The sequence below is a fragment of the Ammospiza caudacuta genome, chromosome 1 (assembly GCF_027887145.1).
Source record: "Ammospiza caudacuta isolate bAmmCau1 chromosome 1, bAmmCau1.pri, whole genome shotgun sequence".
NCBI lineage: Eukaryota > Metazoa > Chordata > Aves > Passeriformes > Passerellidae > Ammospiza > Ammospiza caudacuta.
Window position 1 is genome coordinate 137,455,872 of NC_080593.1, and position 18,395 is coordinate 137,474,266.

General features: G+C 41.7%; 1 protein-coding gene across 2 annotated transcripts in view; it reads right to left on the minus strand.

Moving 5' to 3' along the window:
• Window positions 1–18,395, minus strand: part of DEPTOR (DEP domain containing MTOR interacting protein) — a 78,135-nt gene that overhangs the window by 11,210 nt on the left and 48,530 nt on the right. The window contains exons 5-9 of one of the 2 annotated variants that reach the window (XM_058810187.1): window positions 16,170–16,355; window positions 15,408–15,542; window positions 12,236–12,306; window positions 11,513–11,617; window positions 7,176–7,698 (exon numbers count right to left, since the gene is read on the minus strand). In XM_058810187.1, coding sequence (XP_058666170.1) covers window positions 7,681–7,698; window positions 11,513–11,617; window positions 12,236–12,306; window positions 15,408–15,542; window positions 16,170–16,355 — 515 coding nt within the window. In that variant the 3' untranslated portion in view covers window positions 7,176–7,680. Of the gene's footprint in view, window positions 1–7,175; window positions 7,699–11,512; window positions 11,618–12,235; window positions 12,307–15,407; window positions 15,543–16,169; window positions 16,356–18,395 lie in introns of those variants that run through there. The other variant, XM_058810177.1, reaches the window with a different exon arrangement.

The following is an 18,395-nucleotide window of genomic DNA, read 5'->3' on the forward strand; positions in this document are numbered from 1 at the left end:
TGCAATCTTGATAGGATTAGTAAAGTTAAGCTGGAACCTCACAATTCACAACCAACTGCATGTTGCTGGAAGGTTAAAAAATCATACCATGGCCTTTCCTCCACAACTGAGGTTACTGGATGGAACAGAATAAATTGCAGATGTGTGTTCAGTTCTGTAAATATCTCCAGCGAAAGTGTAATTGGCTGTGCAGTGGGTGGTGTGGGAGTAGGCAAGTATCCAGGCTTTGCATAAAAAAGATGTTGTCTCTCGAGAGATGTGTTTCTTGTTCATTCTGTACAGCAGTGTGAAGCTGACCCAGTGTTCCATCAGGGGGCTAGAAACTGGGTATCTGCAGAGCACACTGCAACTCACAGCAGAGAAAATGAACTCCATTTACAGAATTAAAATAATAACTTCATCATTCTTGTGCTCCATCTTGATCTGTGACTGCAGAGTGGTGTGGATGGTTTGCCTGAGCAAGGCTTCATTAAACATTTTCATTACATAATATATTACATATTTCTTTCCATTTTAAAAAAGAGGCTGAATTTTTTATAGTATTCCAAACAAATTTGTCTCCAACTGAAAAAAACCCCAATGTGAATTAAACAACATAATTCTTAAACTGCATAATACAAAAAACCCCACGTAATATAGTAATAGCTATTTTATAACATAATGGAGTAAGTCACATAATATAAAAAGTCAGATTATCAAGGGCTTCATCATTGGTTCAGACAGTCTCTCCCTTCCTTCCTCCCTTCCAAATGATGGGAATCTTTGGGAATTCAAATCCTTTTTTCTTCATCAGAAAGAGAATTAAACCACTGCTGAGCAAACTCCACAAACAGAGTGGACAAATTAGAGAAGGAAAAGAGCTGACCAAAGAGCCCATGACAACAACTCTTGCTTTGGAGCATAAGTCTCTTGGGCTGCCCAAGTCTCAGCTCTGCAAGTGGTAGAGTTTTGCTGACAGATCAACTGAGCAGGAATTATTCACAAAGGTAAATTAACGCTATCTGTACGTATCTGGAGAGTAATAACATAAGAACATAATACCCTGAAACACAAACCATCCATAAATATGGAGTAGGGGAATATAGGTCACTGCTTTCCACGGCCCTAATTGGGAACTGGTGTGTAAAATCACTGACTTAATGTGAGTCCCAGTGAGAAATACCCACAGGTAAAGCTGGACCAGGCTGGGCCACATCAGGAAAGCACACCAGTGACTGCATGTCTAACTTTATAAGCATTTTTATTGTATAGTGCAATTTGATACCTACCACAGAACAGTTCTGAATATGTTAAATGACTCAAATGGCTAAAGATGGCTCTGGGTAAAATACTGCATCCGTCTCAGAAGAACAGAGTCTAAGCTTAGAAATAATGTCTTTTAATGCTTGGGTTGACCTTTTGGTGTCTTTTTTTTCTGGTATATCTGTAGCTAAACCATATTTGCTAAAACAAAATTGCACATAATGAATAAAGAAGTTTAAAACTGTGTATCAGTTTACTTACATGGTCAAATATAATTATGCTGAACTGCAGTTCATTTAAGTCCCATATTGGATAAAAACAGTCATGAAGTGCAACCAAGGGAATTGCAGGGGCAGGCAGACTCATGCAAGGCACCCTCAGCACCCTCTGGTATCCAGCATGTTGTGAGCAGGAACAGTCTGCGCTGTTTGAGACAAACAGCTGCTCTCTGTTTGCACAGACAAAAGTGCAATTGTTTTTCCATGTGTTTGGCTAGCTAAACAGAGCCTTGGCTTTAATGCAACATGCTTCCCAATTCATTCCCTTATACCATGAAAGGAAGCCACTTTGTGTCTTGAGCAGCAGCAGCAAGCAAAGAGACGGAGAAAGAAGTGCAGGCAAGAGTCTTCAGAGCAGCAGCTGGGGAGCAGCAGCATCCTTGAAGTGCTCAGGGCAGAGAGCTGAGATAGCCTGGACTTGTAAAAACAATAGCATCTGAGGAACTCTCCAAGTAATCAACTGAAATGAGTATTGCAACTAAACCAAGTAGTACAAAATGTTTTTCATCCTCAGCTGAGAGCAGAAGTAGTTCAAAATGATAGCTTTTTGCTGAACTAGCCTCTAATTCTATGTCTTTTCTACAGACACTTAGGATAACCTTTTCAAGATTTCAGGCATTCTGCTGATCAATTTTTCAGATGACAGCAGTCTCTTTAGAGAGGCTGGGCTACCTGGGAGTGAGCTGCAATAGCCCATGACAGCTTGAGCAGGGGGAGATCCCAGCTGCTCCATCAGGATCTTGCCATTCAATGGCCTATAGACCACACAGGAGCTTGGAAGTCGTAGCAAAGCACAAGCACAGCCCTGTTCTACAGTGCTGCTGTCTCTCTTTCTGAATGGTTACAGCTGTAAGACTCCAGAAATAAAACAGAAAACACTTTGATAAAGGCAAGACTTTCAGATATCTGGATTATCCTGTCATAAAACACCACTTACTTGAAAAGAATTTTTAAAACTGTAAGTTATTAAAATAATGTGACTAAACCTAGAAAATTCACTGATCTCCAATAATGAAGCTGCAGATTTGGGTTTTTTTTTGTATTTATATTTCCTGTTGATGAGAATATGCCAACATACAGACACAAGTACAGTGGGTCACTTGTTGCCCAAGACCATTTTAGGTGACAGGCCTACAAACAAGTTCAATTCTAAAGTCAACCACACCACTGTGAATGTGGAAAACAGAGCTCTGAGATATTATGAAACTTGCTGTACTCATTTAAGGTTTCAGTTGTTGTAAAGAGAAAAAAAGTTATTTTATTGCCCAGTAAACTCTCTCTGTTAAAAGAGTCTTTAGGAAAAATCACACAGAGGCATTGGAAACCTAATACTTCTATGCAGGCCAAAATTTGGGTCTGGGATAAGCAAGTAAAACCTTATTAAACCTGTGTCCTGTAAGTTTGGCAGGGGGGAAGATGTTAAAGGAGAAATTTAGACTCAAAAAGTTGAACTCACTATTTTTATATTTCACCTGGAAATTCCCACTGTCTTAATTCCTTTCTCTATAGTGATCAACATGGATCCTGTTGTTCAAAATCAGGTCTGACAATCATGAAAAGAATTTTTCTCTGTTTTCTTTTGTGTGTGCAGTTTGCAGCTCACATCCTGCTGGCGTGATGTTTGCGTCAATGTTCCCGACTGCTTGGTGGGGGGTCTTTCCCCTCATACCTCAGTGTGTGACTTTTCACACGCCACGTTTTGATTTCTTCATCATAGAGGAGTTCCAGATAGTCACAGCAAGCACCTGGTCTCTAGCACAAGATAAAGGTGGCTGATTTTTTAGTCAGTTTTATATCCACTGGCTCAGAAGAACAGAGGCTCATGATCCACTGAAGCAAGCACAGTCCCAGACACAGCTGGTGCTGGCTGTGCATTCTGGGGCTTGTGCACAAGGGTGGGGTTCACTTAACCTTCCAAAACTGCTTCAGAAGTTCTGCAGCCTCAGAAGAGATTTCTTCAAAACAAACTTATACAACTCTGTGGACAAAGAATCAAGGCAAACCAAGGAAACAAGCAGAAAAAAATGGAGATCCACCAAAAAAAGTAGGAATGTAGGATGAAATTCTGACATGTCAGAAGATAACAGGAGCTTTATTATGGCTTTAAAAGAACAAAAATTTCACAATGAAGAGCCTACTGATTTATTACTGAAAAATGGAGCAAAACAGGAGAATTTTTGTAAAGATCAGCAGAGACTGGAATGTGGGAACATTGGAAATAGAAAGTGTCTGCAGAGTAGTTACAACCTAGGCAGGGGTGGCAGGGTGGGATGTCACAAAGAAAATATCTGGAGTCAACACAAACACAAATTTCAGGAGAGGGAGAAGGATGGCTTAGAAAGATGAGAGCTGTACAAACTGATGTTTGAAACCTGGGGAGCTGTAACTTTGCTGCATGGGAGTCACTGGGCCCAGTCTGTAAAATCTCTGCTCTGAGACTGGAAAACCTGGATCTTATGCTGTGAACCACACTCCCCATAAGGAAACAAAGAAACTTTAGCAAAATTATCTGTACAGGTGCCAAAACAGATCTACTCATCAAATGTTTTGGTTATTTTTGAGAATATGTCAGATTTTCTGAAATTTTCCATCTCTATTTAAACCCAAACCACTTTACAAAAATTCTGGTGGGAAATGGTCAGTATTGCACAGAGGGTTTGTGACAGGAAAAGAGAATCCAAATCCAAACTGTGGCTTCCTTGTGGCCACCATGGGGCAGGTTCACCAGTGGAACAGTGTCCCCAAGAGTCTCCCGACACAGAGTTCAACAATGACAGGGCTTCCAACACAGAGAAGGAATAAAATGGACAGAGTAGCTGGTGCAGTGAAGGGGCAGAAGAGAGAGATCTAATCCTGCACTGGGATTCCCAATACTGAGGAAAAAGCTTCCATTATTTCAATCAACCTAAAGACACTGTGCTAATGCAAAGGATGGTCAAGGACATAAAGACTCTGTTGTTGCACTTCATTGCACTTTTAGTAGCCTGCAATGAAAGCAAAGGAGAAATTTGCCAAGCCTTGTCTCCTTCTGGCAAGTAAACAAAGTTCTGGCAGTGACTCACAATGCAGCTTTCAAAACCACCTTCTTCTTCAGTTAGAGAAACCTCTACTTTGGTGAGAGGGCTGAATTCACAGAACTCCCAGACAAGAGGATGTGCAATGCAGTTTTCTGCCAAGTCCTCACAGAACTATATTACTGTGATAATTTTCATGGCATTAATCCCAGTACAGTAAGAGCAACATGGTTCTAGGATAGGTCCAACCTATGTAGAACTGGTAAAAAGATTCACTCTAAAAATGTGGGAACTACACATTGAGTTTAATTAAATACACACAGGGAAAGTGGAAACCTTGGGACAGTTAGGGAGGCATCAATACAGTTCATCAGCAAACTACATTAGCAAATGATGACCACAGACTAAAAGGAGAAAGCATACACAGAACAGGAACACCCAGGCACAGATTCATTCACTGATCAGGAAAGTACGCTGAGTGCTATACATGTTAAAAAGTTGTCAAGCACAACCAGTCAAAAAGTCATTTTTGATGGCAGAGCTTATTATTTTCACATTCACAAATATGTGACCTCTTCCAACTTCTGTTGAATCATTATGCTACTGACTAGCACAGCCTTACTGATTTTTTCTTTAGGGTCTTTTAGAAATATTTCCACTAAGGATTAAATAAATAATAATGAAAAAGCTATCCAAACTGTTAATCAAAGTGTTCGACATTATGTTCACCATTGCTATGCTTTTAATATGTCCTAATGTCCTGGTCCTGCACTTGAGGAGGAACAACCCCAGGCAGTACAGGGTGGGGGCCAACCTGCTGGGAAGCAGTTCTGCAGGGAAGGACTCGGGGGCCCTGGTGGACAGCAAACTGTCCATGAGCCAGCAGCGTGTCCTTGTGGCCAAGAAGGCCAGTGGTATCCTGGGCTGCATTAGGAAAAGCGTTGGCAGCAGGTCAAGGGAGGTCGTCCTGCCTCTTTACTCTGCCCTAGTGAGGCACATCTGGAGTGCTGTGTACAGTTCTGGGCTCCTCAGTACAAGACAGACATGGAAAAAATGGAGTGGGTCCAGCAGAGGGCTACAAAGTCAGTCAAGGGTCTGGAGAATGCCTCTTGCAATGAAAGGTTGAGGGAGCTGAGCTGAGCCTCAAGAAGAGATAACTGATGAAACTCATTAATGTCTAGCTAAAAGGTGGGTACCAAGAGGATGGGCCAGGCTCTCAGGAGTGGCTCCAAGCAATAGGACAAGAGGCAAAAACTGAAGCAGAAAAAGGCCTACTTGAACACAAGGAAGGAAAACTGAAGCACAACACAAGGAAGGAAAACTGAAGCACAAGAAAGTCCACTTGGACACAAGGAAGGAAAACTGAAGCACAAGAAAGTCCACTTGGACACAAAGTCTTTCCAGACTTTACTGTGTAGTGATCATGCACTGGAACAGACTGACCAGGGAGACTGTGGAATCCCCTTTACTGGATGGGACCAGTCCTCTGCAGTGTGCTCTAGGATGACCCTGCTTGAGATGGGAGATTACACCAGGTGACCCACTGTGGTCCCTTCCAACATGACCCATTCTTTGATACTGTAATGTAACAACCACTCTTCTCAAGCATGATCTCAATGATGTTTGAGGCTAATGCTACCCGACTCGGTTTACTCTCCAATCTCTGTGATGGATAATAGCAGATAAAATCGGAGGTCCTGGTTACTGCTGCATAAAGTGAAAGACAGAGTCAAAATAACTTTGAATTTTCTTTGGTTTTGCACAACCGGACTGATTTTGTGGTAAATCAAATTTTCTTAAAATTATATTTTTCTGAGGTCATAGATGCTTAAATACAGCTTCCACAATTCTGTGGAGAAGAATGACCTTTATATTATAGTTTATAATATATCAGTTATCAGTCATATAGTTTATATATCAGAAAATGAAGCACTTACAGAGATGTGTTTGAAACTTATATATACATTTATATTCAAGCCCTACAGCAGTGGCATTCATTGTGGGTAGTGCTAGTGCATGTTTAGCTCTGCTGCTTCTCTATTTATGGACAAGCTATGAAAGCAGTTTGTCAGCAACTTTTTCTGAGTGTTCACATTACCAAATACTACATCCATTCTCAACTCACTCTAATGTAATTATTGAATTCAGCAGCAAGCTGATAACACAGCTAAAGGAAAATCCCAACCTGCCTCAGTGTTTTCATGCTGTAATTGAAAACAGATGGCAACTTGTGTAATTTATGCCTTTCTACAATCAGTAACATGTTGGTATAAGATAAGAATTCTAAGACTGAATTGCATCTGCTTCAACACCATATGCTAATGCACAGCATAAATATTTATCCAAGCCTATCCCATCTCCTCATTTAAAGCTCAATTCCACAAAAAAATGAAAGTACCCTTCAGATAGCTTCAATTAGCACTGAAGCATCCCTGGAGTGCTTTGAAGGGCCAGAGGCCCAGCATCAAACACTGAGGTATCTTCTCCTTCCAAAACTTCACAGAGAGGGTTAAATGGAGGCATGTACCTTATGCCTTATTGATAAAATATAAATCCCAGTTTTCAAGCTCCCTCTAGGGTGCCTTTAGGAGTTACAAAGAGGTTTCTCACCTACAATATCCACACTTCTCTCTTTCCCACTATCCTGTAAAAGCTGGAAATTGGACTTTGGATACTTTTTTCCTGGGGGAAGGGGTGTTTTTAGGATTTTTAGACTGATTTATCTTGCTTGCCAAACAGTTATGCAATCCTCATGTTTGTGGTCAGGTTGGCAAGGACCATCTAATGGGTTTTGTGTTTCTCTGTAGTTTGAGGTACATTCAACTTCATGAGAATCTCACTGTTCAAATTTCTTCCAATTGCAGGAATATAAGGCATTGGCAAGTCCTCTGACATCACATGGTTTTGGGCTAGTTTTCACCCTGCTGGACACTTATAATGTGTGCCTTTTAGTCTTCCATGTTACAAGTCTGTAATATGCTGTTCTTGTGGCAGTACTTGAATCCTTTGGAGCAATCAGATAGTACAGATGTCCTTTGACTGCATGAAATGGGCTTGATAACCCTGATGAAGTGACATCCATTGGCTTCTTGACACAGTGGCAATTCAATTATACTTGAGAGTTGGTTCTTATTCTGCTAGTGAAATCATTTGAGAAACTGGACCTGAAATAATAATTTGTGAATGAAGACAACAAATGCACAGGCAGAAAATTTATAAAGCTGATCTCCCCCCTGTGCCAGCTTTTAGAGATCAGGAGAGCAGAACCATGCTGAAAGGGTCCTGGCTGCACATTACAGTTCCCAAGCTGAGTTCCAAACAAAAGGTGTTGGTACCAGCGGCAACATGTGGTCCTTCAAACTCCCTGCTGCTGACTCCCTGCTGCTGAAATGAAGAACTAGGCTTGAAAACCTTAAGCAGCCACTGGCAATTTGTATGATTTGACGACCTTAGGTGTCACAGCTAAAAATAGTAATTTGCTAAGAATCAGTTTTAAGGCATCAGATAGCTTTCTATTAACAGTTTGAGTAGGGCACTGATTTCTCCAGCCAGTGGTAAGAACAGATGATCAGCAAAATGAGTGATTAATTTGTCTCTCTCACAAGCCTCATACTTAGCTAGGTCTGCTTGTTCCATCACACTCTCTTGCAGTTATGTCATACTAAATAGCAATGTGATGCATAATTTAAGTCACTAGTTTGAAGTCAAGTTGTAACTTTTCAAATAATACTTGCACCTTAAAAACAGAAATGAACTTACAGAATAAATCACTAAAAAAAGAGAAAAACAGTTTTACTGACAATAGCTGACAACATTTAGCAGTGTAATCTGCAGAGAACCAGATTTTTCAGCCAGTCAATAATTAATATTAAAGCAACCTGGGAACTTCAAAATCCTGCTGTTCCTGTCTGCACTGCTGATGACAGCAAACAGCTAAGCAGAGCTGCAAATAACTTAGAAGAACGCACCACAACACTGACTCCTTTCATAGCCTTTTGTTGCCTCCAGCTCCCACTTGTTAATGCACTTGCAGCAACCACTCTCCTCACAACTGCCACAGGCAAACACACCTCAGCAAACCGGGCCCAAAAATACTTTAATAAAGCTAATTGACTAGATATTTATTGAATTATTTTCTCAGCTTCACACCTGAAACTTCAGACTGTGAGTGGTAATCCTATTTACCAGCCCCAGAACAGGTATCAAATCCTAAAGTTTACAGCCCTTCACACATCTTCTGCAGATCATGCTGGTAGGGATTTTGCCAGAGATAAATTGTCTGAAAATTCCCTCAGAAGAGGATGTCACACATAAGGAGATGGCAAGTGGTGCCACGCTGAGGTGCACGTGTGTGACAGGGCCCACGTGTCCCAGTGCCATGCCCAGGCACAGCCACTGCGGGCAGCCAGAGCTCTGTCCCCAGCTCATTGAGCTTTCTGCTTAGACTCCCAACTCACAGCACTTTGGAGCAGGCCAAGAGCCCAGACAAGCTCAAACTGAAAGCAAGCCACCTCTAAGTCCAGCAGGAAGGTTGAGCCTGCAATGTTTACTGCTTTCTGTGATACATGGCAGAATTTTAAATGCACAAACCAAGGTCCTACAATGACATCATAGGCAGCAGTCCTCTCTCAATAGTATGTCCAGCATAATGCAAAGACAGGAAAACAGTGCTCTCCGAAGCAGACAAGTGCAAAATCACAAGCTTTACAAATAAAGACATTCTAAAAAACAATTACAGTGGATACATCTCCTTAGGAGGAAAATTCCTGCTGCTACTGCCAAGAACTTTTCTACAAACTGCAACGCCAAGGCTTGGCTCTTCTTCAAATTCTTGCCCTTTTCATCATAGCCAACTTTCCTTGTTAGTGCTTCTTTGGTGTAGCACTCTTCTTGCAGACAAAAGCTCTTGCACCAGCCCACCAGAAGTTACCTTGCCCAGCCTGTTTTCAAAGTGCCCTTCCTGCAGCTTCCACACAGGGGAATGTTTAATTTCAAGGAGCTGTCATATAAAGCCTGTCATTTGATTTCTTTAAATTTGACAGATTGAGGAGTTCTGTAAACAGATGGATTAAGTGACATAGATTTTTTTTTTAAATTTCAGATACTGCACTATGATTTACATACTTATTGCTATGGGAACATCTAACAAAAGCCCTTATTTCAAAGAAAAACACCATCTCTTCACTAGGCTAAAGGTATTCAGCATTTCCAAAAATGGGGCAACAATTTTTCTGTCTAAAGAAGAGCTTATCTCATATACAGCTATAAATATTTTTGTGCAATTCTGCTCTGAAAAACCATTTCATGTAAAGATAACAGCTTTGAAAACAATAAGATCTGTCCTTGTGTAAAATCAAGGCAATATATCCCAGTTTTACAACATGACATGTTCCTCTCAGGACAGTGAACTGCTGGTGTTCTTCAGTTTTGAATGGTTCAGGTAGACCTCTGCAACCCCATGGGATTACACATATGACACCACAGTGTTACTTTTACAACTCAGGTTTCAGAATTGCTCCACTGTACTGTTAGTTTCTATATTCAGAGAAGAAAAGCTTCTGTAAAATACTAGGGTCCCAAGTTTAGGATCTAGAATATACACATGAAGTAATAAATTATTTTTAAATTTAGACCCTTTACATTTTAGGCAGGATCATTATTTGAAAATAACACTCTTCATATAAAAAATGTAACTGTATTTTATATTTGTGTTGTATAAAACATATTAAAAAACTTCCAGCTCCCTCGGAACTCAAGCTTCTTTCCCAGCAGGATGTGTCTGGGTGCTGCATGTACCAACAAGCTCTGCAGCTGCCATTCCCTGTCCCAGGGGTTTTGCCTACCTGTTCTAAAAAAAAAGTTTCAAAGACAGTATGTTCTTGGAATTTCCATTAAAATAAAGAATCAGCAGCCAGAGAGCAGAAACCCCTGTCCTGCACTCACTAAGGAGGGTTCCATGGCAGGTCTGGCACTGTGCAGTGGGCAGGATGTGCATCCCTGGATCTGTGGCCTCCAGCTTGGTGGGTGTGGATAGACAGGTGAGAGGCAACTGGGGTGAGTGTGATGGGAATGAGAGACGAATTAGAAGGCTGGACAAAATTCATGGCAAAGTGGGGTACATGTGGAATACACCTGAAACCTTCATCTGTGTTGCTGCTATAAAATAAAGCATGGCATAAATGGCTAGTTTAATCTTTCTGGCCATTGGAGCAGGTGTAGTAGCTAACTTAATTTTCTTGCTTTTATCTGTACTTAACATAATACTATGTCTTTATTTTTCTCTTTGTACAAGGCAGAGATTAATTCACAGATATATGCAGGATGTGATCCAAGCCCACAGGTAAGTCAATGGGCTCTGCATTGCAGTGCAAAAGCTAAAAGTGGGATGTATATTTATTGATTTTTAAATTACTTATGAAGCTATTTCAGCTCTTTATGAAAGTATCCATTGTTCTTTCCAAATTGTCTTGAATCTTAACTGCTTTACACTGAACAATAGGCTATGCTAGCTTTACTTTTACTAGGTATGTCTGACTTTGCCTGTTCCTATAAATGCAAAGTCCAGAAGGTGCATAACAGCAGTCATGTAAATTGTAAAGAGGGAAGCTAAAATTGTGCAGAGTTGAAAAAACATTGCAATAAAAAAAAAATCCATTAAAAAATAACACCACCACCACCAAAACGAGACAATCACATGAATGAAAACCCACCTCAAAAAGGGAAAAGTTCAAGAGAACAACTTGGAAAGGATAATTGAGTCTCATGTGAAAGAGACTTCAAGAATCTCAAGGACAGAAAAAAAAAATAGGAGGGGGTTTAAAGACAACAGAACTCACTGCGCACAAATGCCTGAAATTGAGACAAAGGCACTCAACACTGGAAACAAAAGCACCTCTCCCTCCCCTAATACAGCCAGCCCAAGACCTCCACTGAGCAGCACAAATTTCCCTGGGAAATCATCCCATTTTGAGAACCCACCTTCATCCCAGCTGCGGCCGCTGGCCCACTGGGGTCCACAGCCTGGATGTGGCAGGGTTTGCTGCCCCGCACCACAAAGCCCCAGCCCACGGCATCACCGACAATCTGGAAAGAAGAAAGGACATCATCACTTTCAAACAGCTCCATGAAATTCAAGGGGGCAACTTCTAAATGGTCCAAGACGTCATTTCAACATCTCTGTACTTCCAACACATAGTAGGGTACAGGCTGCTATGTCACTCATAGGAAAGGCTCTACCTGAGTGATTCCTCTTGCTTTTACTGAAGTTTTTTTGTTGAACTTGGGAACTGTAAAAGCAATGCTCCCAATGACCAGGTTCAAGAATGTTTTTAACGAAGGGCTCCAAAAGTGTATGTTAGTCAAATTTTCTGTCCCGTCATGTAGAAAGACCCTGCTAGAAAAGTTCGGTTTGGGTAGGTGATCCAGTCCTGCAGAGCAGGAGCACCAGGCCCAGATGAGTTTGTGTATTGGCTTTATGTAATTTTACACCCCTTTTAAGTACCACACTGGCATAAAGACAGAATAAGCAAGTGCTGAATCAGACCTGAAATTTGTGGAAGTACTGATAATGGAGTTTGGGATTTTGAAGTATAAATCTCAGCAAAAACAAATAAGCTCTAATTATCCCACCAGAAAATGTCTGTTTGGATTGCCTGTATGCATATAACATGCAGAAAAAAAAGAAAAACACTGGAGACATACCGTAAAAGTTTTTCTAACATATGGGGCTCCAGGCATCAAGAGCTCATCAGCAGTCACAGGTCTCTTTAATACTGTGGAGGTACAGAAATGAATATTCAATAAAAACACTCCTCTGGAATCTCTCCTGATAAATCAGATACATTACTGGGATACATCTTTTTGGCCCCACTTCCCATACATGCTTTCCATTCTTCCAGACTTGCTTGAAAGCAGTAAGAGAACCAAGGAAAAGCCCACAGAATAACACTGATTATAAATGCTGAGAACTTTGGAAAACTGGGGCATTTAGCCAATGGACTTTGTTGTCTGCCATCAAAATTCCCTAAACACTATCACAAAACTCAGAAGTGGCTTTTCCTGTGTCCAGTGTTGAAACAAGTGACCCACCTTCCTGGTACAGAACAGCTTTCCTTCACAGCTCACTGTGTGCTTGTTGGGTGCTCTCTGCTATTTCATCTGAGTTGGGTTTGAATCACAGAATTGAATAGCAAGAAAATCGTGCTTGAGTGAAGGATTATCTCAAGAGACTTCTGCAACAGACCTACTACTCCCATCTTATCCAGGGACAGACAAGGTAACCTACAGGTGTCTGGGATTTTAAATGAAAGGAAACACCAGTAAGTTTCTGCAGGTCCCCACTGCCTTCCCATGTAATGGCATAATTTTCCTCCAAACAAATTAAATTTGAAGTTCTGCCAGATCAAATCAATACCATCCCGTGTACCACTTCTTATCTGTCCATAAATGCTTCAAAGACAAAGCACAACATAAAGACATATTCTCTTCCCCCCATTTGCCTGTTTCACCCTTAATATTATGGCTGTTTTTCTTTTAGTGATAAATAATTTTGACGGTGTCTGTCTTTACAGTCACAAGTGGGAGAAATAATCTCTCACAGATGGTATTTGAAGATGTTCTTGAGTTTCTTAATGACATTCATGGGAGCAGGGAGAATTCTAGCAGACAAACCAATATCTTTGGGTTTTTTTAACCTTCCCATGCATTTTGATGAACTGTCATTTAGCCAGTGCTGTACTTCACAGAGCATGTCTGGTCAATGTGAAAAAACTGAATGATTGTGCTCATTTGACAAGTCAGAATCTGATAAATCATCCATGTATGGCTCTCTTATGTGCCTCTCTTCATTATACCTCCAGAATTTTTTTTTGTTTGATGATTGTTTTTCTACATGATTGGTCAAGTCATGACCTGGGTATTTTTTAAGTGCTTGCCTGCAAGCAAGCTCATCTGACAACAACTACACCTCTGCCTTGTGTTTATCAGCACGTAGTTCAGCTACATGCTCTGGGTCTGGTTAGCAGGAAGCTATTTGTGAACAAAGTCTCCTTATAGTGAGCAGAGGATTAAGAATTCCTTGTAACACATCTGAAAGCGTTATGTTAACCTATGCAAGCTGATGTGTGGATCTGTACTTGTGCTCTGGGAGAAATAACCCTACATTGCCAGTAATACTCTAATTCTTAAAAATCAGTCTGTTTATAAACCCACTGCTGTCTTCTTTCAAATATGAGTCTGTTAAAGCTATTCACAGTTTGAAAACTAGTCCTAGGGGAAAGTTTCTTCTAAAAAATTCATGCAAGAGCAACATCAGCCTATTCTTTTTCTTCCAGTATTGTGCAATCAGCTGCATTAAAATAAACTTGTTCTCACTACTCATGGGCTAACACTTCATATAAAATCAGAACCATAAATGAACAGAATAGTTGGCATACTTTAGATAACACACACATTTATGGATAGAACATGAATGCTATTTTATCTGTCCCAGAAAATTTTCCAGGATGTAATTAATGTACTGGGGACAAAGAGCTCCCCATACAAAAGCTACCAGAACATTTCTGTAAATTATACCTGAGAGATATTCTGCCAAAACATGATACTGTAGCACCCTTTATCTAGGGGCAAGCCTCTGCACGAAGGGGTGAGCATACTGGAAGGTGGTGCTGAGCACCCAACAATAACACATTCTGAGGATGCAATGGCCACTAGAACTGACAGCATCTCCTCTGCTGGGCAGCAGGTCTGCTGGAGGGGTTATGGCTTCTGAGCATATAATCCTACTGAGTTCTTCCAATTATTTTAGTTCAGAGCTTCATACTGAATTCCCAGCAGAGCTTAAGCAGAGGGAAGGAAATGTGTTAAAAGAAAAGAGAGGGAAAATATCCTTCCCTTTCTGATGGCCACTCTGCAAAGCAGGAATGAAATGCACTTTAGTTCACTCATCTCCAGAGTAAATGGTCAACGTTTTGAACAGCATTCACCTCGTGCTTGAGGCACTCTCCTGTAACCACTTCAAATGCCAGCATCCCTCTGAAAGCAAAGATTACACATATCCACTGAAGCCTTACCCTGCTGTACAGTACTCTCCCCACACCACTGGCAGGGAGTTGGTGAATTTGAAAAAATAAGGAGCTAAAAGGGCAGCAGGGACCCTGTTTGATATTCAGGGCTATTTCTGAGGGAAACAGAGAGGCTGAAACAATATCTATCTTGGTCTGTTTTTCCCTTCCCCGATGTACAGTAAGAAACAATTTTAAGTGAACTGTGGAAGAATGGGTGTGTTTAACCTTCCGGCGTGGGATAGGAAATCCTTTCAAAAGGAAAATAAGCTTCAATGCTATTTCTACCTTCTGAAACAGATGAGTGTAAGACTTAAAACAAATTAAAATGTTCAAATTGTCTCTGACAGGCTGAAACAATGCTGTCTCAGTTTTTTTTAGAGCCTGCTGTTTTCTGAGGGGTGTTATTCCATAGCAGCTTAAGCAGCCACTGAATAGTTAAACTCTCCTCTGACTTGCACCAAAGGAATGTCTCTAGGAGATTTGAATTGGTTCAGAGCTTGGCAGTGAAGAGGCAAATCTAGGCCTCTGACTGCATGTAGTCCTAAGAGATAAACTGCAGCTCAAACCACAATTATAGACTTGACACAGAGATTACTGGAGGCAGACATCTGGCTTGTGTTCAACAGGACTTCAGGCTAGAAGATGATAATAGTTCCCTCTGGCCTACAAAACCTGTGGCACTGTGAATTTTTACTGTATTCTTGGAAACAGATGCTTAGGCGTGACGATAGGCATTCTTCACGTCGCCTTCTCCCCACAGAGATGTCGCACCCTGCCTGCTGTGCATGGTAAACCATGCTGGTGCTCACCAGATTTGGGGTTGCAGAGCACGGGGGGACTGCTGCTGAGCGTGGGGCTGCTGCTGAAGTATCCACTGCTGCCACAGCTGCTCATGCTGCTCCTCCGCACTGCCGACACGATCTTTATCTCCTTGGTGGGACTCACTGCAAGCAGAGAGAAAACACTGAGAGAAAGGGAGATGGTACCAATTATTAGGCCATTTCCCTGTTTCTTTAAAAAACCAAAGCCAGCAGCAAGCCATGCTTACACTGACAACACTGGGAATGGGTTAGTGTGTCCTACATTGTTGGAAGTCACTGCATGAGAGTAATGCTATAACTAACAGTATGGCTGAACTGTTCTCATTGCAGTGTCTTCTAAGAGGCATTCCAATATAGGGAACTACATTTTTCCAGTTTTCCTTTTCATTCTTTCAGTTCTTACTAAATATTGCTGTACATAAATGCTGCAGGACCCCTTCCCCTCTCTTTTAATCTTCTTGAAAATTCCCCATAGAATGTATGACAAATTATTTTGAGTTTGGGGGACTTTAATCAGTTCAGTTTGAACATGGACACCAAATTTTGTTCAGCATCTGAAATGCTGTTGATACAGATACATCCCAGGGAGGTGTAGGTTTGGTAAAATGCGTGAATGGACAATCCCTGTAAACAGGGACATATAATACTCAGCCCTGCTTTTTTTTTTAACACTGAAATCCTTTGTCCAAAACCAATTTTTTAATACTCCATGGAGTCACTCTACCGGCAGCAGTGTAATTAATGAGTCACCTGAGAGAAAACTGGTGTGTTTCCTGTTGTCATGGTTCTGCTTGCGCAGGCAAAAGGGGCTGTCATGGCTCTCTGGCATCAGGCGAGATTTCTCAGTGAGGAGCTCCATTAATCGCCGCCGCCGGCGGAAATTCATTCTGCACTGGTAGAGCAAGTTGCTGTCCATAAAATGGTGCTTGTTGGACACTAGGGAAAGAGATGGATACAAAGTCTATGCCTGGTAGGCATAGAAAGAAATCCAAGCCTACCCATGTGCAACTTGTGCACTACAGACCTTGCTGTAAGGATGCAATGCTCAGAGCTCTCCTCTTCCCCTGTGCAGCCTCAGAAAGGGAAGGAAGGTGGCCAGCTTCACACAGGTGGCTTCAATATACACCCTTTACAGCAGCAATAACAAACTAGGAACTGTAGTGGCAAATGCTGAGAAGAATCTTTTACATTACTTTGATTAATGACATGCACTTTCTATTGCCCAGTGGAAATAAAAGTACTTTACCTCTCTGTGACAGGTTGCATAATGGCCCATCTCCGTGCATGATTCCTCTGTAAGCCTTGCTGCTGCTGGTCCCATAGACAGAATCAGCTCCTTACAAGTTTTGTGTAAATTCATCAGTAAATTCATTTATGTCAAGTTTTATGTAAATTCATCAATCTAGGGCAGACCCCAGAGCTCTGTCCAACTACCTTGTCCAGAGCTACAGGGCAGTAAAGAATCAAGACCTGTGTATTTCCTCTGTCTTGTTCACCACAGACACTGTGTCCCAGACATTTCCTGCAGGCCACTTCCCCGCTTTGCACAGATACACAAGGTTTGGGAACAGGCAGCTGGCCAAAAGTAATTTCTTACATAATGAAGAAAAATCTTAATTGCAACCTGTGTTGACACAGAGAGCAAACCCCAGGCTGCTGGTGTCAGAGCAGGAACACCAAGCCTACTCTCAGAGTGCAACATCACTATAACATCTACGTCTTCACTGCCACCAACATTGTGATGAAAAATGCAGCAGTTGGATGGAGCTCTGTGCCAGGTCCTGAAAGTGCTTTGACTCCTGCAGGTCTTGATTGCAGGAAATCTCTCTGGAGTACTCTGCATGTAAAATAGCTGCAGTAAGTGTTTGGCAGCATTTTTCTCCATTTTTACCCAGCTTCTCTGATCACATTTTGCAGAAATAATTTCCCACAGTTGACCTTTTCAATGAAGAATCCAGATTCTGGATTTTCCTTGTTTATAAATTGCATTTCTTGCAATACTGAATTGTAAGAACTGGTGGGCAATAGATATTTAAAGTGCAAAGAACAACACAGGAGTGCACTGAGGTCAGTCAAGTCTATGATTACTTGTCTCAGTCACTTGGCTTCCTACTGCAGACACAGAACTTTTGCCTTGCTCTTTGCTCTGCCCAATACATAGGGTCCAAAAACCAGCAGAGTCCAAGGTGCTACACAAAAACAAAAACCAGAGTCTGGAGCACTGCTGGTTGCTTTCCTTTCATTCACATCTCCAACACAGTCTTCCTTGCTCTCATCCCTTCTGGACACTCCCTATGCATCAGGTTGCTCTCCATGGAACTACAGAACTACACCACACATGACAACCTTCCAAAATAGGCTGTATTTACACATAAACTGCCAGTAAGCCATTTGATGTCTGTGAGCTCCAAGAGGAAAGAGTCCATCCCAGTGATCTCCAGGGATATCAAGTCACCCAGACAATAAGGATGACGACAGTCAGGGCACTGTCCCTAATGTGGATGCAGAAACTGCCTTATGAGGTCAGACCATCTTGCAAAGAAGCGTGTCCCTGGCCTGCCTGGGTCACTGGCAGAGACACCACTGTCTCTACAAGTGGACTTCTACCTTTGGGACAAGGAATAATCAGCACACAAGAACGTTCTGAACTGCACATGCTGGTGCCCAAGCTGCCACACAGGCCACATCCCTTAGATTGCCTGGCACTGTCAAAGATCTTTGGAAGATAAACTCGGGATTTGGGATGGAAATTTGGGAATTCCCTTTGGCATCTGGGCTCAGGATTTGGGATTTGAGATTGGGGATTTGTGCATTCCCTTCAGGCTTTGGAATCGGGAATTCCCTTCAGGACTGGGACTTTTGATTTGGGATCTGTGATTTGGGAATTCCCTTTGAGATTTGGGCTCAGGACTTGGGCTTTGGGATCAGGATTTGGGATTCAGGCTTGGGATGTGGGCTCGGGAATTCCCTTTGAGA